Source organism: Numida meleagris, chromosome 2 (assembly GCF_002078875.1).
Source record: "Numida meleagris isolate 19003 breed g44 Domestic line chromosome 2, NumMel1.0, whole genome shotgun sequence".
Lineage (NCBI taxonomy): Eukaryota > Metazoa > Chordata > Aves > Galliformes > Numididae > Numida > Numida meleagris.
Genome location: NC_034410.1, coordinates 87,674,240 through 87,700,647, shown reverse-complemented (window position 1 = coordinate 87,700,647; position 26,408 = coordinate 87,674,240). Strand labels below are relative to the sequence as shown.

The 26,408-nt window shown below is 35.5% G+C and overlaps 1 protein-coding gene across 4 annotated transcripts in view; it reads left to right on the top strand.

The window, feature by feature from the left end:
• INVS (inversin) overlaps positions 1-26,408 on the top strand; it is a 90,457-nt gene that overhangs the window by 47,263 nt on the left and 16,786 nt on the right. For all 4 annotated transcript variants that reach the window (XM_021389210.1, XM_021389211.1, XM_021389213.1 and 1 more), the window contains 7 exons: positions 2,067-2,247; positions 7,967-8,076; positions 11,718-11,889; positions 16,994-17,149; positions 18,303-18,532; positions 20,106-20,212; positions 23,464-23,676. In XM_021389210.1, coding sequence (XP_021244885.1) covers positions 2,067-2,247; positions 7,967-8,076; positions 11,718-11,889; positions 16,994-17,149; positions 18,303-18,532; positions 20,106-20,212; positions 23,464-23,676 — 1,169 coding nt within the window. The remainder of the gene's footprint in view (positions 1-2,066; positions 2,248-7,966; positions 8,077-11,717; positions 11,890-16,993; positions 17,150-18,302; positions 18,533-20,105; positions 20,213-23,463; positions 23,677-26,408) is intronic.

The window sequence follows — 26,408 nt, the reverse complement described above, 5'->3', positions numbered from 1 at the left end:
GAATAATTCTTATTTTTTGCTCATTTTGCTCAGACAGATTTTCTTCTGCTGCAGGTTAGATTTGGGCATATCATTGATTTTAGTGATTCTTAAAAGTGATTCCCAAATTTATCATTTCTGATTTTCCAGCAGTGGGTTCTATACTCCCTCTGGTGTGCAGTTTGAATAGACAGAAATTAAGTCTAGTAACTGCTTGCTTCTGAGCGCTATTGAAGCTAAGAGAGAGCATTCACCTTCCACTATAATGACTCAGAAAAATGCAGTTGAATGCTTATTAGAATAAATGGTATTCATGCTTCAATTACTGTTGTTTTTGCATGTAGCAACTTTGATGTTATTTTTAATTAGAGATTCATATCTATTAACTTTTATGTTTTTAATAGATCATCTGTTATTGTGCTAGTGGTTAGATATAGAAATGAACAACAATATGTTTCAAGTAGATTAATTTTTTTTTGTAGTAAATGGCTAATACTACCAGTATAAAAAATAGCGTCAGATATTTTAGATGTGTAAGATGGAGAACAGAAATATCAGTTAAATACAATATAGAAAATTTGTGATGTTTCGCTTTAGAATATTAAATATTAGGAAGTCTAAATTGACGTTTTCAAAAACTTAAGATGCAAAGAATCAGGGCATTGCAGATGAGGTTCCTACTGCAGTATTAATTTAGCCAGATGGCATTTAAGAAATATGGTTAAATTTATTTTTATCTATTAAATAGAAAATATAGGATATACAGCCTTGTAGATTAATATTGGGGTAGAAATCATATCCTGACTTTCTGCTGCTTGATTTAATGTTCTCAGTGTTAGGTGTTAGTTTTCTCTGTAATACTTACTGCATTTCAAATAATGCAAATACAAGTAATTTTACAATGTACTTGTGCACCTCATAAAGTCTACAGGAAAAAATTCAATTATTTTGAAGAGAAAGGAATCAGGAACTTACTTTGTTTTGTTAACAAGCTGCTGATGACAGTCTCTCCCTCCTGTTTCATGTATTATGGTATATAGTGTGGCACATTACTTTCAGGATGATCTTTTTTCTTGGTAATCACGGTTTAAAACTCATTCTACTGTTGGAAGTCATTACAGTTTAAAAATCTCAGGACTGTCTTCCTTTTTTGCACAAAATTCGCATGACTTCAGTGAATTGCTTTTTTGAATCATTCAAAATAAAACAGTGGACTTACACCCTATCATTTATTTAAGCTCTTATTTTGACATTTTTCTTCTGCTCTAGCTGTTTGATGTCCTGCATTCTGAATTGCTGTTGATTGGTTTACTGTTTTCTTTTGAGATATGTCTTTCTTTTTTGGAAAATGAAGTTTAGAGTTACTATTTTGTGGGGCTTTACCATATTCACCATTTGGAGATCTCTGCAGTGCTAAATGATGTTCATTTGAACCTGCTCTTTTGCCTGAGAAATAAATTTGTGAAGAGCAATCTGTTTAGAAAAAAGTTGATGAAAGGAAATTGTCGTAATATGAATCTATATATCGTGGAGACTTATGTGAAAGTACTTAAGCATATTTTTTAAGAAAATGTGATTAAAATTGAAGCTGTATCCATTAATTTCTATGTTATATGTTCAAATTACTAATCATAATACTTGTAAAGACTTTTTATGTTCAGAATTAAGCTCATTACATGTAGATATGTTTGTTAGAAGTACTCTGTCTCTTACTTTTATCCTGTCAGCTTGACATTTCTGGTGGAAATACTCTGATAGTCACATGGTTTTAAAGTGATAGGGAAAGTAATATAATGAAAGCTATAAGACTAATTCGTGCTAAAAGGAGAGTGTCTGAGGAGAAAAGTATGTCGAGATGTGTTCAACTTAGAAAATCAAGTAAAGATATACTTATTTTCACGAGAGCCTGAGATAGTCTTTTAAGGATCTGTGAAGGAGTCACTTGCATTACAGACTGACAAAACCATAGTTTATAAAGCTGTATTCTACTGAGCAAGGACAGTTTATCTCTGTAAGACTCCAGAAGAGTATGCAGTTTTTCTCTTTGCCTTGACTACTTTTTGAATTTTCTATTTTTTTTTTTAAAGGAAGCTGCACCTACAGAATCTCTGCTTAACTGGCAAGACTACGAAGGGCGAACTCCACTTCATTTTGCTGTTGCTGATGGGAATGTGGCAGTTGTTGATGTTCTGACCTCCTATGAAGGCTGCAATGTGACATCGTATGACAACTTGTTTCGAACTCCTCTTCACTGGGCAGCCTTACTTGGTAAACTGGACAATGCCAAAGTCATTTAATAATTCATTGACTGCAGTATTTAATCTCTGTATCTGTTTTTTATTTAATTCCAGCATTGCATTATAAACTCTAAGAACAGTAATACTCAATTTCTGCTAGACCAGTATTAGAATTTCGTGCGTAGAGTGTTATTTTAGCCTTAGATTCTCCAAAGCACTGTAGAATGCATTACCTCAGCAGGCTATATATGCTTATGATTTAAGAACAACTAGAGTACATGAGACGTTCTTGCATGTAGCTTTGTTCATAGATTGAAAAAAAACAAAGAATTTCTCTGGAAACCAGCTCTGAAAAAAACCTGCTGCTCTAGAGCAGCAGTCTCCAAAATGGAATGTGTACCCAAGACAGTGTATTGAAGTGCACAAAGAAAGTAACATTTATATTTATTTTTTTACCTTAAAAAAGAAACAAGCTTTTAACTGTCTTCATGTCAAGACAGTTACGTACAGTTCAAAAGGTGCCCTGAGGGAAGTGTTACTGTTCCACAATGCAGAGAAGTTGACTGTCATACCCTTACTCATTCATTTGATTTCAGCACATTGTGATGTATTGCAGTTTGTGTGTACCCAGGGAAGCTGATTTACAGGTTATATTATCTAGTTTTTACTGAACAACCACTCACATTCAGACAATTGACTTGAAAAGATTCCTGCAAGGTAACTGCAGATCGAAGATAATGCTGATAATGTCAGTACAAGCGAACAACAAGAATACGGCAGACCTGATGTATCTCCTACTGCTAGTACTCTTCATCAGCCACATTATGAGGGAAAACAACAATAATCATATGTGACAAGAAGTTGGCCCCAAAAGTTAGAAATAATAATAAAGACTACTTAAAGTATGGATTGACATCCATTATTGTTAACAATGATCCTTGCCCTAAATGCCTCAAGAAATTAATAGTAATAAGCATCAAGAACACGAAGATGAACCTCTACAATTTTTTCAATGTTTCAAGTCATATGATAATCCAGTACTTTACAAAATTTCACTAAACTTAACAATAAATCTTTAGAAACCTCTTTTGATATTTGTTTCTTAGCAGTGAAAAAAGAAAAAAGCAAAGTATTGAGGAAACACTTATTCAGCCTGCTGTGGTAAAAAAAAAAAAAAAAAAGGCTAAAATAACACAAGGAAAACAATATGGCATCAAACTGAAGTGCCTTCCTTCATCAGCAAATACTGCTGTAGAAAACATTTGAAGAAACAGATATTAGAGCAAAGTACGCAGCGTGGGAGGCTTGCAGTACGGTTGAATGAAATTACAGATGTTTCTAACCGTCTCAGCTTATGGTATTTGGTAGATTCTGTTTCTGTAATGAAATTGATAGTGAACTACTGCTTTTGTGAGCCACTAGAGGGAAGATGTACTGGAGAAGATATATTTTCAGCAGTAAATGATTTGGTAAAAGCAGTGCTTATGGAAAAACTGTGTAATTACTTATCGTGTGGCTTCTGTGACTGGAATAAAAATAGATTTCAGGGTATAGTTGTACAGCTAGCATCACACATGAAATTCATTCACTGTATCATTCGTACGCATGCTATTGTGGCAAAGAATTTGAAGTCTGAAATGCGCAAAGTACTTCAGAGTGAATCATCCATGTGTTTTAATTTTATAAATTGTATAAAAACAAGACCTCTAAATAGTAGAATGCTCTAAAATACTTTCTAATGAGGTGCAAAATGGCCATGAAGATATTTTGGTTTTATCCTTGCAGAGTGCTCAACAGGCTTGTTGAACTATGATTTTTCCATACAAATAACCCATTTCTTGAGTCTAATTACTCATCATTCTGACTTATATCAGCCTCTTCTTCAGTGCGGTATTAAAAATCTTGAGTGGTAAAAAAAACCAAACAAACAGTGGATAATCTCATGAACTTCTGCAAAAATTCTAGGGTTAAAATTACAAGAGCAACCTATTCTTGCTAAGACCATGCTCATTCCCCTTACTAACTCCTTGATTCTGGAGATTGTGTTTTCTTTCTTTGCATTATGATTCAGTTGTTCAGAGACAATTGTTTGTTGCACAATACACAAAGAAATTGGAGGAGTGGAATTGAAGACCCCAGGAGAGAAAGTTAAATAGTTTATCTTTAAACAGGTGTAGTAAAGGGAGAAATATTGATGTTTCATATAGTCATAGAAAAAATCAGTTTGGAAGAGGTCTCAAAACATCAATTCCAACCTTCTGCTGTAGGAATTGTCAACTGTGAAGTCAGACCAGATTGCTCAGGACTTTACACAGGGCAAGTATAGAAAACCTTTGATGACAGAGATCGCAAGAGCCTCCTTGGGCAACCTGTTCCATTGCTTGACTGTTATCAGGTGTGAAAACATCTCTCAGTGTTTCTGTACATGTCACTGTTCTAGCCCTTTTGCCCATCTTGGTGGCCCTCTGGTGAACTCACTCCAGTTTAAAAGCATATTTCTTGTACTGCGAAGCTCAAAAATGAACACAGTATTATAGATATCTTGATGGTTCTCCACTGGATTCAGGCCAATTTGTCAATGTCCCTCCTGTACAAGCAGGCCAAAAACTGCAAAATGTTCCAGATAGAATTTTGCAAGTACTCAGTAGAGGGCAACAATCAGCTTCTCTCAATATGCTGGCTGTGCTCTTGTTAACGCAGCCCAATTTTGGTTGTCCTTATCAGTCATTAGGGCTGACTGCTGTTCAGCTTGTCCACCAGGACCCCCAGATCCATTTCTGCCAAAATGCTTTTTACCCAGCTGCTCCCCAGACTGGTATCACTGGCTGCATTATTATATTTCTTCCACATTATGCTACTGTTATTATGAAAAACAGAAGGAAAGATCAGGTTTGACTTAACAGGAAATCTTGCTCAATTCTCAATACTAGCGTCGTCTTCGAAAGGCACTGAATGCAGTGACTTTCTTGAGAGTAAAGGAAGTGTTACTGCAAAGGCAGAAAGTAATTGCAAATATTACCTCTAGCTGTTCCCTGAAACATTATCCAGTTAGATTTTTTCCCCATTTTGTGCTGTTGATGGTTCTTCAGATAAAGTTTTTTTTCTGTTTAGATTACTAGCCTGAGACTCAGGTACCTTGTGAATTACAACATTGCATATGTGAATTCTGTGCTTTTGGTTGTACAGTTTACAAAACCTTATGTTTGCAAAACAGCTAAAAACTTGATTAAATATAAATAAATACTAATGAAAATGAAATGCATAAAAAGATAGGCACAAAAATAATGCAAGTTGGAAAATTGACTTTCTAGTTTCCATTCTCCTCGGTAGAAGAATTAAAAATAGATTGTCTGCTTGATAAAAAGAAAGAATCCAAACACTCTCACTCCTTTTAACAAACTTCTCCCCATGACCCTTTGGGACGCAACAGACAAAGAATGTCAATAAAAGAATCAAATTGCTCACTGGAGCAAGTTACATTGCAACTTCAGTGACAGTATATACATAGTTTGATTATGGTTTTTATTTTTTGGTTGATTGTTGTTATTGCTTTTCTTTTTTTTAAGGATGTTCTCAAATTTGCATTTGGATTCAAGTTGATATATTGAATTTTCGCTGGGAAATTGTGAAACACTTTAAGTGTCCTTGGATCGGTCTCCCAAAGAAACAATCATTATTACTTGCTTCTGTCCAAGAAGCAAAATTTATTGTGTTTTGAAATTGATTGTATTTGAGAGGTTTTGTCTGTTGGAAAAACAGATTGTCTAATCAATGTGGGATAAAGGGGTATGATGTGCCAAGACCACCAGGGTATTTTGTGAACTTCATGAAGTCTCTAGGTGGCATATGTCCACGAGGAATTTCTTACTGATAAATCTTGACAAATTTTTAGGATTCTTTTTGAGGTAGATACAGAATATCTAATAAAGATCTCAAAGAGTCTAGGATGTTATTAATTGATCTTAACAATAGGACTTTTTAGATAGTGCAGGGATACAGCCACAACAACTACTCTGTTAAAGGTGGTGGGTTGCACATGACTGGTTCACATGGCATTGTTGCTCCTGTTACTTTTCATTTTGTCGGGGTACATGAAAGTACTTGACAGCCAAGTTGCAGTTCTTCTAAATAAAAATATTACAGAAATGATAGTTCTTGACTTCAAGAATTGAGTTATGATGTTTATCCATATTGTACGAGTTTGTTTACTGTTGCACCAAGCACATTTTTTTTTTTCAATTCCCTCCAGTCTGTCTTCTTATAGATAATTTAGGTAGACTTTCTGTACTGATTATAGAGTTCAATTGCCCTTTTTCTATTTGTGTGTCCTAAAAGTTCAGACAACTTATTTTCCACATTCAGTAGTACTCTTGTGGTTTTCCTGCTGTGAATGCACTCAGAACCAACTTCTTTCAGTGCCCCTGTTTCAGTTCAGTTCTTACAGTACTGAGATGGGAAGAACATAACAGTATATTTCTTTTTAGTGTTTTTCTGGTATGAAGGGTCACTGTTTCCATACTTGTCTCTATTACTCGGGGGAAGAACTTTCCTGTACACCCTAGAACTATTATAGGTTCCACATCTCTTGGAAAAACATGAGTTCCCAAATAGCTGTTCATCCTTTTTCACTGACATTTACCATTTTCTCTCATTTCTTCTACTTCTGTACATATATGGTCTGAAAATGTGATTCCTCAAAAGAAGGCTTGCATATTAGATTTTTAAATGCCGCATACTACATTTATTTCATAGCTGCATTCTCTTATTGTCAGTGTTCTCATTAAATAGCCTACTGCTAGCAGAAAGCTTTACCTGCAAAATGGACTGTTTTGCTCACACACAAGATACTGGGAGATTGCATCTGTGAATTCAGAGTATTTTAATGTGATTTATACCTTACAGTATCGTCTTTAAAATATTAAATTATTCAGATATTCTCTGAGCTGAATATATGACAAAAAGAACTTATAAGAAAGGATCCATTGATTTTAGTGTCAATATACTATATTGTCTTGTTTTTTTCTGACTGTGAAGTGGATATAAAATTTGCCCATGCTCCCCAAATTTTTGCAGTTTTAATCTAAAGACGTTCAAATCTGTCTTAATGAGAGGAGTTAAGTGTGTCAGTTTCTCGTTTACTGCGGATACGGCAGGTAGTAGTAGTCTGTGCTCCAGATTCTGCTATACACCTTCACTTGAAATTTTGTTTGAATAAAACCTAAGTTAAGGTTAAGTTTGTTAAGTTAAGTTTGTTTGAATAAAACCTAAGTTAAACTTAACCTGAGTAATCCACACTTGGATTACAATCAGATATCATCAGTCTGTACTGACTTTCCTGCTTCTGACTGGCCTGTCATTCAAACACAGCATCTTAGCTGAATTATCTGGACTTTTTCTGGACGTATTCACCTCATTCAGTATAGTCTTAATGTTGCAATTTTCTGACCAGCTACTGCTGGTTTCTTTATTTAAGGAAGTGCTCTGATGCTTTCCTTTAAAAGAAGTACAAAATATTTGTCATACATTCCCAGTCATGGGTCATTTTGATTTATAGATGCTCCTTGGAAATGAGGATACAGAATGTGGAACTGGGATGCTGTTGGGAAAAAGGTGCATGATTCTCTCTTAGTTTTTAGACCATTGTGGCTATGACACAAACATTGTCTATTTAAGTCTGTTCATTGTCTATTTTTTTTAATAGAGAAGTGTTTAGGGTTTGATAAACTTGTGTTGTTATTGCATTTTCTCAGGTCATGCTCAGATTGTCCATCTCTTATTAGAAAGAAATAAGTTTGGAACTATCCCATCTGATAGCCAAGGTGCAACACCTCTGCATTATGCTGCACAGAGCAACTTTGCTGTAAGTATCACGCACCCTAAATGGAAAGTAAATGTGTTTTGCTGAAATATCTACAATGTAATAAAATGAGTTGGGTTTTTAAAAGTCATATAAACAATGTCAGCACAAGTTTAACTCAGAGTTTTCCTAGTAATGTGATATAAATTTAGTTAACTTCAAATTATTATATATAAATTTTAAAAATTGTTTTACAACCAAAGACCTTTTGCATATGCGTACATCAGAGTACGCAATAACCACTTAGGTAGTTTAATGGTAATGGGAATGACACCTACTATTTCACAGTACTTTTGCTCTTTAAGGTTGTTTTTAGCAAAATCCAAACAGCCAAATTCTTGTATTTTTGGTAGAAAATGTAAGTTTTGTCCAGAGCCTAGGCCATTCTATGATGTGGTAGAGTTAAGTCAAAAAAGCTAGTAGTTGTAACGATTTCTGGCCATAGGTATTGTAGAAGTAGTTCTCAACCACTAGAACTAAGGGCTATTCTTTGTGCTGCTTTGTTTCTGGAACTGTGCTAATGTTCTAAGTGGAATTATGCTGTGCATAGTAAGAGCTCCAATCTAAGGTTTCCTTAGTTGTATTATTCACATTCTCCTGTTACAAAAAAGGGTTATCTAGTGTCAAATTAATGTACTTATGTAGTAATGTAACTTATATTGCACCATTCTCTTAACAAGGGTACTAATTTGGATCTTTCTTGCTTACTGACATGTTTATTTTCAGAAAATTTTAGTATCTTTGAGAATCATTCCATTTATCAAATACTAGGTACAACTTCAAAAGGTAACTGGCCAATGTGTATTAATACCACAGCTGTCAGGTCTCTGTTTCCTTGTGAAACTGGGGTAACTTTTGGCTTTTTGTTTATTTTTCTTTGAAGATGGTCTTAGTAAAAACCTGCAGAGTTGTTTGTTTGTTCGTTTTAAATTCAGACTTCCATTGGAGCACATCTGTTGTGTGTAGCTTGTGCATTTTTACAGAATGTTTTATTGATGCTGATTATTGTCCATTATTGCAATGTGGTATGTACAGTTTGTGTCAGACTCACATGCCTGAAATATTTATCTTGTGAAAGCCTTTCTTTCAAGTCTGAGTCAGACTCTGAAACTGGGAATGATCTGTGGGAAAGATAGTGATAGTGATAATCCAGTGATTATCCTCTTATGCTTTTATCTTTTTTTCTTGTCTGTATTGGTACATTATTTATGAAATGATTTTTCATACTGGCTTTCTTTTTCTGGGCTTGATTTAGTTGTATGAAACATTTTCATTATGTTGCTCCCTTTTGATCCCATCGACCAGCCAAACCATGACATCTTTAGGTTTTAGGGGGAAGCAAAGTAGGTGATGGAATCAGACATTCATTTGTAATCTTGTGTACTTACAGTGAATTTACTGTTTCCCATCTTAGATGAAGAACAAAACAGTAGAATCTCACTCAAGTCTAAGGCCTCTTGAGCTGATGATCCCTGTTGCTTATGCATGCCTAAATTATGTCTGAAACCTCTCTTTTTTTTTTTTTTTTTAACTGATGTGGTTTTTTCTGAGCACCAATATTTGCTATATTTTTTCGGTTAGATAAAAATTCTAGACTAGCTCCCACTGCTGCATTCCATATACACAGTCAGACAATTGAAGAGAGACTCATCCATGTTTATTTTGGCAATAGCATCCATATATTTATGGTTTCAGAGCCACATTATTGTTCTGTTCAGACTGCCCAAGTTTACATAGGCATGGTTTGTTTCTCAGTTAAAATGAGATGTTTCTTTGTCCGTATGAAGAAGATTTGATCTTTTTTGTTTGCTGTAAATATTTCGGTAGCTCTCACTTTTACTGAACTCAATATCTTTGTTCTTTGTTCTGTTTTTCTTCAGGTTATGTACGCACTCTAATATGACCTCTTTGTTTTTTGAGAGACCGAAGAGACTTAGCTGTCAGTTAATCTAGGTCAAGCATTTAGAAGGCTTACTTATTCCCACTTATTGTATAAGGAATAGCTCTAGAAGAAAGATTTCTTAGTATAAGACCCAGATAGGTTGCCTGAAGGTTAGATGGCCTGTGTATCCCACAGAAGGTTCAAACAAACCTTTTGTTTCCCATTAAAAATTCTAGGAGGAAAAAAAAAAAAAAAGAAGTAGTGTAGCTAAAAGAAAGGTAGATTTGCTGAAATGTAATGGAAAAATAAAATTACTTATTTATGTTTGTAAGATGTGAGCCTTGGTATTGAAAAGGTTCGGTCTTTTCATTTTTCAGGATTTCAAGCAGTGAAGGGTTCTGGTAGGGTGCTGAGCTGTTAGCCTCATGAGTAGCCATTTGTGTTTGAAGTCTGGTGGTGCTCAGTTTGAGTATACAAAGCTATAAATCCATACTGTTTTGTGTGAAAGACATAATGCTTACATTCCTCATTATTTCTCCCTGGGCTTTTTTCCTGTAAACTAATAGTTGAGGTATGAACCCAAATTCACAAAGCTGTTAGGATCTTAGATCACTTCAACGTAAAATGAAGGAGAAATTACCTATTTATAGGGATGAAATCATAAATAATAACAAAAAAAAAAATCAACTGATCAGTTGGGTATAAACGATTCTTGCATAAATGTGTCAGCCAAGACTTTATTGTAGCCAAAAAATTCTCGTCCTACCAGAGCTCTTTTCGGATGACATGAGGGAAAGGTTAAAATAGCACCAATGGTAAAAAAAAAAATAAAATAAAATGAAATAAAATAATAAAACTCCGTTTTTCAGTTTTTATTAGTTAGCTTATCTGTGACTATTAATAGATGTGTAGCAGATGTTACATATACAACATTTGTGAGCCATTAGATAGGAAAGGAAAAACCTTTCCCTAGTTGTTTTACGTGCAGCAGTGATTTCCATCCTCCCTTTCTGATACAATATGGCTTATTAAGAATTTGTCAGAAGGTTAAGTAAGTGGACTTGTTTGCTGAGAGCTTAACACAAACATGACATTTGAAGAAATAATTCCTTAAGTCAAACTCTTTAATTTAAAGATTTTAGTTGTGATGATTATAGTAGAAGGCCTGGACTTGAGTGTAAAGAATTTATTAATTTTTTTTTACTTACAGTGTTTCAGTAATTATTAACCTCACGATATAATTAAATATTTGACAATGTATTTGTTTCCTTTAAAGTCCTGTTTTGTTTTTGTTGGGCTTTTTTGAATGGTGGAGTTGGGCAAACTAAAATATTTACGTGCATAGTCATATTCAGGTTTAAATAAAAAAAATGTAGCAAGAAAAGAATTTTGAAGAAAAATTATTTTAGCATCATGGTATTATTACAGTAATATCTTGAGAAGTCAGTAATATTTTCCCATTTTCCATTGCTTTCTTCACAGTGACCACAGTGTCTTTCACTTCCTTATGATGAACACATGATATTTGACACTAAAAAGAGAAGAATTAGGGATGTATGATAGTAGCTGAGGATGTGGGTATGAATGCTGAAGAAGGGCATAGCAGAAAATACAATCCTCCTGTTGAGCTGTTACTCTGTATAAACATACAAAGGAAAAAAATGAAGCTTTGATTTGTTTCGTAGACAGCCAAATGAGACAAAATAGTTTCTTGTTGTTACAGATTTCTTTTCATATTCATTCCAATAGTATGTCTTTTCAGGAAACAGTTGAAGTGTTTTTGAAACATCCTTCCGTAAAAGATGATTCAGATCTTGAGGGAAGAACGTCCTTCATGTGGGCAGCTGGGAAAGGCAGTGATGACGTCATTAGGACTATGCTGGATTTGAAACTGGATATTGATATCAATATGACAGACAAATATGCTGGGACAGGTGAGATACTTTTCAATAAAGAGCCACTGAATGTTTCCGGTTAGTGTGATTTTCACCAAATAAAAGACATTGTTAGCATCTATATTAATCTTTTCATAGAGATGTTGCTTAATCCTGAAAATATTTCTGCGTTAGTTTAATTGTATATGTGAATCACTTCTTTGCCTTGTCGTTGGAAAGAATTAAATTGTGTCTGCATTTTGGACCAGATCATTTGAAACATTGTGAGGAGAGGAAACATGTTGCTGTGCTGCTGTGTAGTAGATCTATAACCCTGGGAAAGGACAAGCTATTTATCCTATATTTTGAAGAATAAAATGAAATATATTTATATAAAAAGCTGTCTCTGAAGGTGCCTGTTAAAAACCATTATTTATTTATCAGTATTAACCTTGAAACAACATAGAGCAAGCTAACCAATGAAGTGGCTGAATTCTCGTCATGAAAATCAGTCAGTACGGCAACTATGTGTAGAGATGGTGTAATAAAGATCAGAGCTATTGCATTTCTTTTGTCCAGACAAGAGGTTAAACATGATACTACCCAAGTTTATCATCCTATTATCTGCCCGGCGCAAAATATAATTATGCAGCACAGTGTTTCGGAATTCAAACATGCAGGTCAAGAAATTCCAATTTTCCCATAGCAATTTTAATTTTATCTACTTTAATGGAAACTTGTAATAATTTTCAGTTGAAATACTGTGTCTGTGTAGTACATTCAAGAAAAACAGAGTAACAGTACTGACAGCCAGATGTAAGGGGGTATTTGTTTTCATCAATGTTGCAAGTAAAACTATTGTGCTAATGAATTCTGTGAAAAAAAGAAAAAAAGTGGAAGGTATAGATAACTTGAGCATAAATTGGTAGCAGGGGGCTGTAGGGGTAGCCTTGTGTGAGAGGTCATGGACTGTCCTGTACCAGTCACAGCAAAGTTACAAGTTTAGAAAGTAAGAGCAAAAATGTGTTCTTAGGCATAACAAGTACTAAAATGATATCCATACTCACAGCACACACATTTGAGTAATATGGTGACATATCTCTCCCGTGTGGAGAGTATTTCCCCTTAAAAGAAAACTTCATTATAAACATGCAATCTGGACAAACAAGAATGCATATTGTAGGATTCATTTATATGAATTTTAGTATTTTTGTTTTAAAATATGCTCAGGTGGCATTGTCTTAGCTTCGCACACATGAACTGTACTATGCTGCATACTTAGATTTAGAGGACTTGCAGTGATGATGTATTCCAAACAAGGAAAAAAAATGTTTAACAGTTTTTCACTTTGCAGACCACACTTATGGCTTCTATTATAATTTGAATCATATAAAATAGTAAATAAGTACAGTGTCAAAGTTCTGTAGTTGAGCATTTACTATTACTTGCAATTTGCAGTTTTCACTTTCTTTAGTTATAAGGGTCTTTACATTGTTAATTACAGTTCCCATAAAATTCTATTTAAAAATCTATATTCTTTCATTACATATGAACACACCTCAAATTAGTCTTTCCACGTTACGATGGTTTTGAGTTAAAAAGTTTTGAGTTAAAAAAGTACTGTGACAAACAAAATGTCTAAGATCTTAGTCTTTCTATCTGATGACTGCGAACTATATACTCTACCATTTTAGAGTTGTTTCATCTTTTGTTAGTGCCACTTGTATTTGCTGCTTTGTGATAGGTCCATTATAAATGTCTTTCAGTATTTCAGATCTTAAATACAGTAATGTTGTAGTCACTGTGCAAACCTCCTCATAAAGGAGCTTGTTCTTTGCAGACAGTACTCAGAGACTTTTTCTGACATTATTCAGGTGTGAATTTCATGGTTGAATAATTCAGGTGGCTGTTATCCACCAGTCTTACACCTTCTGTAGCAGGAATGCGTAATCACTTTCTAATCCTGACCTTGCTGTAGGACTTCTAATTCAAGGAAATTAATGGATGTTCCATTTTCTTGAAACTGCCATCGTGTAGAGCACACTAACAGTCTTAAAGTTCAGAGCTATGCCGTTCTTTACTTTTTATCAAGCAGTCTGAATTTTACCACTATGGAAATGTGTGCAGCAGGGTGAGCTTTATTACAGTGAGCTGTAAACTTCAAAGGAAGCCCACCAGTAAATCACTTTCTAATTGCAGACCTGATTTTTTTTTCTGAAGATTCGTAATCCTTCCCAGGTTTTGGTGGGGGAAAAGTAGTATTGTATTCTAACAGGAAACCATGGAGTAATAGAAAATAGTGTACATGGCTGTGCCCAGGCTACAGTTGCTGAGGAGAGTTCAAGTTTGTGTTTTGCTGACTTTTGTGCTGAATTCGGTTAAGTTCAGTCATATTGTTGCATTAACGTAGCTTTTTGCATTTACTTAAAAAGAGCAAGTTCTCCATTCAGCTCAAGACTCTGCTTATTGTGTAGAAGAATGACACCAAGGGAAAGGAATTTCCCCGTTCGCAGAGATCAGCACTGCAGGAGCATTACAGGGGCAGCTTTATAGCTCTGCCGTCACTGCGTACAATGGTGAGGGCTCTGTCTGTCGGATGAACAAAGGTCCCATTGTGAGCAGCTGGCCGAGGAATCTCTTCAGTCACCGTGACTCCATCACAGAAAGTTTGGCTTACAAGAAAATACTGAGCACAAAGTGCGAAACAAGATGCCTGCGTCAGAATGAGTGATAGAGGGGAAGAAGCAGCCAAGCTGACACAGCAGCTCTTTTTCTGTTGCATTGTTATACACACCCCATGTGTCATCGGATTGAGTGGTTTACTGCCTTTGCTTTCATAAGAAATGCAGTACAAAAACCAGAACCTAAAGTTTACAGTGAGGTCAGAACATGAAAATTATGCCCGTCCAAATGCACAAAGCAGCAGGGATCTCATTCTTGTCAAATTTCTACTTATAGTCTCCCACTCGCAAAGCTAGTGCAGATCTTGCTGCTTACAGATATTTTTCACAAGTGTGATGAATGTCCTTGTGAGAGTTTTTTTTTTTTTCCCCATGATGCCTGTAACAGATGAACATAAGGATCATTGTAAAAGCAGGATTTCAGTTATTAAGGCAGCACTACTGGTATTGTCTCAGGCCACAACCCCGTTTCTTGTAGGAAGTGCCTCATTTATATCACAGCTCCAGTCACTAATGTTGAGAATGGAACTTACAAGGCTTCGCTGCCAGTATGAACAACCTGCACATTTTAGTAACATCTGTGTGACAGATTATGCTGGGCCACTGTTTCATAAGCTGTATGAGGTGGTGTCAGTGGTAAACGGTGGCAGGCAACTACAGAAAGCCTGGCAGTTTGACACTCTGGATATGGTTCAAGAAGTAATTCCTTCTAGTGTCTTCTAGTAAATCCTTTCTAGTGGCCTTTGTGGTGTGCCTTTCTGTGCGGTGCCTCTGCTGGATCCTGACCCTGCCTGTCATAACTGGAAGCAAGTAGAGGGATGTAGGTACTATGTACAGACCCACATCTTGCTTGTTTGACCAGATTGAACAATCAGAAAATTGGAATGTTTGTGAAATTTCATGGGAGAGTAAGAATGCAATGCACAAAATGAAGTCCATCTATGAATTGCACATTTTTGTATTTTCATTCTACATACTTTGTACATTGTCATCTCTGAAGTAGTTTAGATGTAAGGCTGTGCACCTCTGAGAACATAGATTATTTTATTCAATTGCTCGCTGTAGGAAATAATCCAAAGCATTTTGAAATCAATTTGTAAATGAAATCACATAAATGTGTTCTCACTATGCCTGAATTCTCATTACTGTATGTAGTTTGCCTTTCCTTCAGAAAGAACCCTGGGCTGGTTGTACTGGCATTTCTGCATTTTCTTCAACCACAGGCTGCAGTGCCAGCAGTTACTGTCAGTTAGCTGATAGTAACTTCAGTCCTAAGACACTGTGTCTTTACCTCTATGGCCTTACTGTGCTAAAACAGCTCTGTGTTATTTGTTGATTTAAATTTAGTGAAGTCTGCATACATTCAGAGATGAGAAGACAAAAAGAAGAGTAGGATTCTGCAAAGTCAGCTTGGACAGTCTGTATACACCTGAACTTTGTATGTTGTAGGGATGAGTGGAAATGTGTCTTGTAAGTTCCTTCCAGTATTTAAAGGGATCCTATAAGCAGGAGGGAAATCAACTTTTTACATCAGTAGGTAATGATAGGACAAGGGGGAATGGTTTTAAACTAAAAGACAGGAGATTTAGATTAGATGTTCAGGGGAGATTTTTTAAATGAGAGGGCGGTGAGACACTGGCACATGTTGCCCAGAGAGGCTGTCATTCCCCATTTCTGGAGGTGTGCAAGGCCAGATTGGATGGAGCACTGGGCAGCATCATCTGATGCCTGATATAGTGGTTGATAACCCTACCCGTGACAGGGGGGTTGGAACTAGGTGATCTTTGAGGTCCTTTCCAACCCAAGCTATTCTGTGATTCTGTAGTTTGTCCATTTTTATTCTGAATGAGCAAGGAATTGCAGGTACTATGTGGAGATGTAGTGGCCTTTCTATGTAGGTTTATGTAAAATTTTCATCAGGCAATTCTGGAAAATGAAAAAGAGGAGTGGGGAAAAACACCTGGGTGGTTATCTGGAGTTAGTTGTAATTGAGACAGATTTGCTTGTTTGAAGGGAAAAATGGCATTTTCAAGAAAATGTTGAAGAAATAATGAAAGCTTTCTTTCTCTTGAAATGGGCAACTTTGTGTCCATTGGAGTAATATAATAAATGCCATGGAATGGAGACAGAAGTAGTTCTTACTATGATCTCTTAATTTTTTAAGCAAAAGCTGGTAACCTTACACAAATCAAAGCATAAGCCAGTCCTGCTGCTGATAAGGTTAAAATTCACATTTCTGCAAGTTAAAAACATGTTTCAGAGCTAACGTTCTTTTCTGCTTACTGTGCTCTGATGCTTGTACTGTAAGGAAATGTGGTTCAAGATTGCCTATCACTCGCTACGGTTCTTCAGTTGCTTACTTTTCAAAGGCAGCCTTTTCTACCAAAACGATCAAAATTATCTTTTAATTTGATTGTTCTAATTGTGAACCTCCAGAGCTCGCAGTATTTTGATCTCTTTTTCCTACTGCTTTTTTCTTTCAGCGTTACATGCTGCTGCACTTTCTGGCCATGTTAGTACAGTGAAATTGCTGTTGGAACATAATGCACAGGTGGATGCTTTGGATGTCATGAAACACACTCCACTTTTCCGAGCTTGTGAGATGGGACACAAAGAAGTGATACAAACACTCATTAAAGGTCAGCTGTTACAGAATTTACAAACCTGTTCAGAATTCTGATGTTCCTTTATGTAGGGCTGTGAAATTAATAGTGATGCTGAGCAAGAACAGGAGTAGAAAATTACTCCTCTAAAAAAGATATTGTCTGTAAGCACTGTGTATGGAACAGTGTTAGGAAATACAAGAGATTTTCAGAGCACTGGGCAAAAAGATTAGAAGAGTTAAATCTAAACTTTCAAAACAGGGGTAGTTCTTTCCACAGCTCTTTTCTGTCCAAGCCTGTTCAAGTACATTCTAATCTCTCCAACTGCCTCTTCCCCCAGCAAGCCATTGTTTTGGGGTTTTTTTTCTTCTCTTTTTTCCACTTTCAATAAATAAGATCAAATTAAGCTTTCTTCTGAGAGAAAGCATTTGCAGTCATCTTTGGAAATTTTTTGACTATTTAAATTCATGTTTATTTTTAAGTAAGTTAGCTATTAAAATCCTAAATCATTAATATTTTCCCATAGTTGGTTTTTAGAAACAGTATTTTATTTGTGAATAAGACAATGTACATAGTTCTGAATAATTGTAGAAGCTCTGCTGAACTGCAAGACACGCGTTGAAATAACAGTGGTATCTTAGGTGCAAAATTCTTTCATTTTAATCTCACAGAAAAGTTCTGCATGGACTGGAAGCAGTCTCTCTCCTACTTGAGATAATTTCCTATTTATTTTCTGGTGAAATATCCAAACTAACCAATCACACATTTTCTGTTAAATAACCTTTCTTAGTGAAGTTTCCTTCTCTCTGTTATTTGCTGGACAAATTTTAATGCCCTGATAAGCATAACACTCTAACCCTCTGTGGTGTATAGTTTTTGTGGATACAGTACACTTGTGAGATCGGAATCTGGGTTAGGATTGATTAAATGTTTTATGATATGAACAGCCATTCTTGGTGGTTAGTTTGAATTCAGGTAATTGTGGAGGTTTATTTTTGTGATGTGTTTTTGCACCGTACGTGATCACAGAAAAATTATCTGCATTGCCATTTCAGCTTGATTCAGGTAATAACGTTGATGTTGCATTCTGAAGTACTTCTCTGAATTGTCAATTTGCCAAAGAAGTTATAGTTGAACATAAACTTACTCTTTGTTTTCTCTGCATTCAAAAATGTATTTGTTGTTATAGGAGGAGCAAGAGTAGATTTGGTTGATCAAGATGGCCATTCACCCCTTCATTGGGCAGCCCTGGGAGGAAATGCTGATGTGTGCCAAATCCTGATAGAAAATAAAATCAACCCTAACGTGCAGGATTACGCAGGTAGAACACCGCTGCAGTGCGCTGCGTATGGAGGTTACATAAACTGCATGGTAGTGTTACTGGAAAATAACGCAGATCCAAATATTCAGGATAAAGAGGTATGTTGTCCTTCACTGGGCAATTTCATTAAGTAAGTTTAAAATAACTATAAATGTAAAGGTCATTCTGTTTTCTGGGACACTGAAACATCTTTTCTGCTGTTCATCATGAAAGGAGTTGCATCCTGGCATAATTTTCCCTGTCTTCACTTCTAAACTCTTGAATGAAAAAATAATGATGTAATATTCAGCATGAAAGGAAGACTCATCTTCTTCCTTTATGATTTTTGTCTTTACCTTATCAAAATATGCTCTTGTAAGGAGTCATTTTAAGCATCTTATTTTTTAACTTCTATGGTTCCTTATTAACAATTGATATGGGAATGTGATTTTATAGTTTATAGTGTGTTTCTTCAGCATGCGTTAGTGAGATAGAGCAAGTAAGATATTGCAAGTGAGACTGCAGAAGAACTTCTTCAATTATTTATCTGTATATAGCTCTTCCTGATAGGAAAAAAAAGAACACTGGTTTGTTTAAATGTTCTTTTGTGTCATTTTTCAAACAGCAAGTGAAATTAGGAGCCAGGATAATTGTGCAACATGTAACAGATTTCTTTGTTATTTGACATAATTTCTTTGAAGTCAGTAGAACTTCATGAGTCAAAATAATTTCACAAAAATTGTTAAATTTTTCTCTAGCTATTCGTTGTAGGGCATGAATAATTCTAGGTAATGGAAAAGTGTTATTTATTATGGGTTCCCAGAGTATCCTGGCAATGTTTTCTATGGCATCAGCTAGAATACAGGTGTCATCAGCTTCAGGCCTCCTTATTTCACACAGAGATACTGCAGCATAATCTTCAGCACTTGGAGTTCAAGGTGCAGCTTGTTAGCACTTAACTTGGAACTTCTTTGTGTTTTTATGCAGTACCCAGTTTTCTAGCTATTTCTTCAATTGGGAGTTTAGAAAAGCAAGATGCAGATATAGGAGGCATGCTCTTGAAGTGAAGTGGAATACCTGTGTTTTGTTGATGTTAATAGACATTTACGTATTCACAGTGCAGATACCAGCCAGGAGCTGGCTGTGTAGAGTTCAGCCAGTGTACTGAGTATTGTGAGCTGGACTTCTGCTTCATGTGAAAGAAACAAGACTTCTGAAACCAAGCTCCTTTTGGAAGGGCAGGTGGAGTCATTCTGTGTTTGCCTGAGCTGATAAGCTTTCCTCAGACTTCATCAGAGTTTGGTCTCTGTAATAATTCTCTGTCTTGCCACAGTGTTTTGGATCAGCCTAGAAAACAGTCTGAATGACAAAAGTTGTTGAGAGCTGCTTCAGAGCAAGGGCAGCATAGCTGCACAGAAATCCACTCTAGAACTAGTTTCCTCATGCTACTTTCAGCTACTTTAAATGGGAAAGCGCTGGTGTTGTAATCTAGTTCAAAAAGAAAAGGATATCTGATTTCATTTTTAAGTGATGTACTCTTTTATTTTAACAAGGGAGTAGTTTTAAAAGAATCTGTTTGTCCTTCGTGTCCAGAGAAGCATCAAGTTGCAATATGATTTGCAGCTGTTATTGTGGTGTGATAGAGATTGGGAGCAGTATTATTATTTCTTTTTTTCTATCTATTGTCTACAGGGAAGAACTGCTTTACACTGGCTCTGTAACAATGGCTACCTTGATGCTATAAAGTTACTGCTTGGTTTTGATGCTTTCCCTAATCATATGGAGAACAGCGAGGAAAGGTATTATTGGTCTGAATGCATCATTTTCTAATTTAGCAAAAATGCTACCTATCAATTTAAATGTTTAACATTCAGATATTCTCACAGTATCATAATTGTCCTGGTATGTAAAAGGAATGGTATAGCTTTGGGCTTCAGTGTAAGGAGCTTTTCTAATGTGAAAAACCTCTTGTTTAAGTATGACATTGCAAGTTTAAGCTTCAGCTGTTTACACTTTTGAACCTTGAGCTCGTGGAGATTTCTGCAAGTATTTACTCATTCTACTCTCATTTCAAATACGAAGCATCTTTTTCATTTAGATGAAGTTGGCAATGGTTATGTATGATGAAAAGATGAAAATGTTAGAGTAGACTGAAATTTCTCTTTTTTTGTTGGTAGGAATACAGTGAGAAGAAAGCAAATGGAAGAAGTGCATTGTTAAGTTCTAAAATAATGATTACAAATTACTGGTGATTAACTGTATTCTAAAAGCCTGGGTGGGTGGTTTTTTTGGGGATGTTTTTTTTTTTTTTATATCTTGTAATCATAAAGAGACAGTAAATTTGCACCTCTTTTCTTTGTGTTTCATTGACACATAAATAATAGGTTTTTTAAAGTGAGTTGAGGAGTTCAAATTAGTCACCTGACCATGAAGATAATTAGTGTTAGCAGAAATTTATGATGTCTTTTTAGAGTAGATTACCTCGTTCTAGTCATAAATAAAATTATGATCAGTATGTAATGTAAATTTGAATATTTATCAATTTTAAATAACTTAAGCCCCATATTTTAGAGCTAAATTGGAGACTTCCTTCCTTACCCCAGTTAACTGATTTCTTTCCCCATCATTTCTCTTTTGTTCTCTGCTCCAAGTACTCAGATCCCTCTAGCTTTTGTATTTGCTCTCATTTTTAGTGAGAAACAAATGGAAGCATTAAGTAGTTCCTAACTAAGTAGTGCCAATACTCTCTGTAGAAATTTTTGATAGAAAATTAAGTAAACAGCTGTAGTTAAATTACTCTTAAGAAGTGAGATGAAAAGACAGCATTTTGCTAGACGGGTTGCCATTCTTTTCCTTAAGTTGTAGAAATGGACTAATGATACTCAGCTGTCTGGAAAATACCTGAGCTGTGATGTTACTGTAGTCATTCAGGTACTGTCTATTTTGCTTACCTTTTGGCATTAATATGTGTTCATATATATAAGCCTAGATTACTCTGGATATAACAAGCAGCATTCTGAATGGGTACTCTTGAGCACTAGTCCATGTGCAGAAAGGAACAGATCCTCAGTATTTCTAGATGAATCGGTCTGTAAATATAATTTTCCTAAAATGTACGTGTTACATGGAAAAATTGTGCAATTGCCTCTTAGTAGACATCTACAAAACCTTATTTTGTTGTTAAAACCTTGTTCTGTTGCTAAGACAGCAGAAGTTTGGAGAATAGAAAAGAATGGCAAGTGACTACTCTCAGAAGAGAGTGAAATGACCTTGTGGATATGGTTCATCTGTAATTGGATGTAAATGCTTTTTTACTGAATTACAGTTTCACAAACCAGTATTTTTTTCTGATATACCTACATAAGGATGCTGCTCTTGTTTGTGTTCTTAGAGTGCAATATGAGATATGAGTTCAAAATTTAAACCCAGCAGTTAAAACTAAATTGGCTTGTGAAAAGATGGAGCTGGGATTGCATCTAGGATTTTAAGTTGCCCACTTGCTTGCAGATGTGTGATCCGATGCTGGTGGGGAGGGTGGTAGGTTTGTTGGTTTTTGCTTTTGGTAATCCAACTGTATGTCATGAGTGCATCAAGTGATGCCAAGTTAGCTGCTGCTTGACCACCTTCATGTTCGATTTCATGTAACAGCTGTGGCTGGTGTCTTCTGTGTGCGTTTTCCTATGAAGCCAGCTTGATTCAAAAGCTATCTGCTTTAGAGATAACTAGTGGAAAAGAAAGTTGGTAACATGCTTTGAACTGACACAAGTGAGTAATGGGTAGTTGTGGTAATATACATAGCAGCCTTGAATGGGTAGTGTCTGGCTGTACAAACCCTTGTTTGGTTTTTCACTTCTTAAGGTAGCTTGAGTGAAGTCAGAATATGGGTCTGCATGACTGCGATCCGTAATACAACACATCGTTTTGGTACATGCATATTAGCAGCGTAAAGTTTACTCCAGTATCTTCTATACACATTAACTAAAACATTCGAAACTAGCTATACTTTATAAATGTTACTTTCTGGAATGAGTTCCCTTCTGAAGTATCCATTCCTGGGTTATCAAAAATCCGTAGCTATTTAAATGCTATCAACACTCCTTGACATACAGATTTTCATGTTATGTCATTGTCTTTATTCCCGCAGACACTTCAGTTCAGATACTGTTAATCCTTCCATCAAATCATTGCTGTGTGGCAAGTCCAATTGTGCTCTTTCTGTCTATTTTTCTTTGCTTACCAGCATTGTGTCCTAGCAAGTTACCATCAAGAAGAGCCCTAATTTTCACAGTCACATACGTTGACACTTACTGTTCGAAAGTCTTGCATTATATAGTCTTGATTATGGTTTGTGACTGATAATTTTCCATCACTAAATGTCTTTGCCTAATGCTTCAGTGTTGGTGAGGGAGGCAGGCACGTTTTGCACCTCTCCTGACAATGGAAATTTGGGGAATTTTTATCCAGAAGTGCTTAGGCAGGTTTGACACTATTTAAAAGCAAAGGTGTTTAATATTTTTATCACCCGCATCGATTTGAAGGCAGGCTTCTCTTGCTAGTGCTTTAAAAAAAGTGTTATCCATTAATGCAGGTTTAATACTGTTCCTTGGTCAGCTATGCTGTCCTCAGTCATTGTAGAAGCTACGCCAGATCTAACAGTAAACTTTCAGAACTTAAATGCGTATGTAAGTAACACAAAGTATGTTTTATTTTGCTTTTGACTTAGATAACCTTTCAACATGTGAACCTTAATAACTTCTTTGTTTGCTTAAAGCAGTTATGTCTGTGGATAGGACTTCGGAGTACTGCACTTAATATTGTTTGACCTCCTCCAAGTTAGTTACCTAAAATAAGCCTTAAGCATGATCATAGTATGCACAATGAGCAAGACAGGAAAATAATGTTTACATAATGTTTTAGAGCAGGGGTCTTCTGAAAGCAGTGTTTAAGCAGTCTTCATGCTAGATGTTGCCTTATTATGAAATCAGCATGAATCTCCTAACATAAATGCACTTTATGTTTAGGAATCTAGTTCATTGTCTTCTTTTTTTAGGTATACTCCACTTGATTATGCCTTGCTCGGTGAACACCATGAAGTGATTCAGTTCATGTTAGAACATGGAGCTCTCTCTATAGCTGCCATACAGGACATTGCTGCTTTCAAAATTCAGGCTGTCTATAAAGGATATAAAGTTCGAAAAGCTTTTCAAGAGAGGAAGAATCTTTTAATGAAACATGAACAGCTGAGAAAAGATGCCGCTGCCAAGTAAGTCTGAGACTCAAAATCTATTCTAGCAAGTAGACATTTGCCATATTTTTTTGTACATATGTGTATGATTTTATCTGTTACTCATCATCATTTATTGTTTCTCTTAGTAAAATTCATGAAATTTGCAAGCTTGTAATGGATTTTTTTTCTATAATGCTATATATGAAAACTGTTTTCCAGATAATCCCAAATTAAATAACAGTCTTTATATAATGTACATGAACAAGGCAAAATATTAAAGGCCGGGAAACTAGCATATTAACATCATTAATTTTTAGCTGATAGTTGTGTGATGATAAAAAGTTTTGGAAAGCATTTATCATTCTAAAGTAATGAAAATAATTATTGGCCTCACGAATCTTTGATACAAGTTTTGAAAATAATAAGTAGATGAAGAAGATAAATTAGATACTTGGAAAAACCTGATTAAATAAGGCTTAACTGTTTCATATGGGTGGCTGAGCTTTTCTAGAAAACTGAACTCCTTCCAGATTTTATTTGCAACTTCTGTCTTGGCAGTATAATATGCTGCAGTGAGATTTTCTGCACTTGAATTAAACAGTTATTGTGAAATCATTACATTAGATTATAAATAACTAACATATGCAATTCAGATAGTTGTTTTTAAGATGTGTAGATTTTGATTGAACTGGGATGGCAAAAGGACAGAAATCTAAAATGTACATAAATGGTCATCAAAATGCTTTGATTGGTTAGTCTTTATCCTTAAGATTCATCATATAAAAAAAAAAAAGTAGCACATGGTTTCTTATAAAGAGATCTGATTCTGGGATATAAAGCACAAATCTGAAAGTATTTCCAGTAATTTTGATGCAATATTTCTACAAACCATTCATACGATTATTTGTGTAAAGTGAGGTCACATTAATTGATAGACAAGAATCATTGAACATAGAGGATTTTTTCTTGCCTCTGTGTATCATAGGCAAAGTCAGCTGCAGAGTGCCATATTTCAAATTAATTAGCTTGGTGCTCTACATAACTGGCCAGTCTGACCTTCATTGGAATTGAGTGTAGCTACCATATTGGTTATAGTTGTTTAATGCCCATTAAGAATCAAGGCTAGAAATACTGGTTAAGTAACCTCTTGCTCACATCTTTAGATCCTAAAGTTGTAAATTGCAGCCCTCCTACTATTGCATTTTCTGAAGCCAGTGTAAGTCAGAAGCACGGAGAAGCTGTCTTTGAAAATATCCTTAACATCTTACATATTTCTTTAATTTTGAGAACTCTACTTCTTGTTGTGCGATCACAACTGACTTGACCAAGTTGAAGTAATTTTATTCTTTGCGATGACAGTCATTTTTAGAAGAATCTGTGATAGCCCATCCAACACATTAAAAAGAAGGGTTTGCCCGATGGAAATTTGGGAATGTTTTTATCATTGTTTCCCTTTGTGAGTTTCTAATGTACTTTCTGAAACTTACTAAGCTGTTGTTGATTTGTTTGAAAACAATAGAAATAAAATTTGTGTACCAAATACCATAAAAACAATTAAAATATAATTGGAGTGTACAAGCAAATCAAGTTGTCACATAACAAATTTTATTTAATTGCAATTTTATGATCTGTAATAAACTGGAGGGGACATTATGTTGTCATCATTCTGCATACCCATCTGTGCATTCCACAGTTAAACTTGGCCAGAGTGTTGTTACATACAAATAGCTAATATCCCTATTCATGTTTAAAAATCTGCTCTCCAGATAAAAGTAAACATTATGTGCAAATCCAGAATGATGGTGAACGCATAGATTGAAAAAGAACCAAAAGCAACAAAAAAGCCTGCTTCAGAGATGTACTGGGAGACCCGCATGGCTAAGCAGAGAAGCTGTGACAGAGTTCAGATGTAAAACGGCAGTTTGCCAGAGGTGCAACCAGGGGCAGTCTACAAAGGAGGAGCTTAGCATCACTTGGGTCATCTATAAGAAGAGAAGAACATCAAGAAAATAAATCAATTGAATAGCTTTCAGTAAAATAAGAAGAATTTTCCAAGGGATGAGAGAGTGCGAGTAGATGATGAGATCCATCAGAAAACTGGTAGCAAGGCCTGCACGATGAGCAAAGAGGGAAAATAATGAGCTTTTCAGCAACCTGAAAAAGGAAGGCACATAGTGGAAAGTTGACGCCATTGCTAAAAGGAAGGATGGAAATAACATACAAATAAATGATAAATTAAGTGATAAAATTAAACACACTCAGGTACAAAATAAGAGCAACCAGTAAGAGATGTGGTATATCACAAGAAACGATTGTAAACATACACATGGTAAAAGGAGGAAAAAAGAAAGTATTGGTCCATAGGTGATGCTAAAAAGACTGAAGTGTTTGTTTTATTTTGTTTCAGTCTTCATTAGATGTCAAATGATGTTCAGTAGCAGATGAAATTCACACTAGAAACAAAGGGCAGAAATGCAGGCTAAAACACTGAAAGAACAGGTTAGATACTAATTGAATCAATGAGATGATTTCAGGTCATCTTAGCCTGATAAAATTCATCCTGGGATATTTAGGAAACTAGCTGAAATAATATTAAAATCACTACCTTTAAAAAAAAATTGTGTAGGACTTGTGGGACTACAGTGTTTGTGAAATCAGCAGGACATCTGCTTTGTCTAAGAATGAAAGAATCACAGGATTATTAAGGTTGGAATGGACCTCTGAAGATCATATAGTCCATTCCCACCCCTGTTCAAACACAGTTAGCT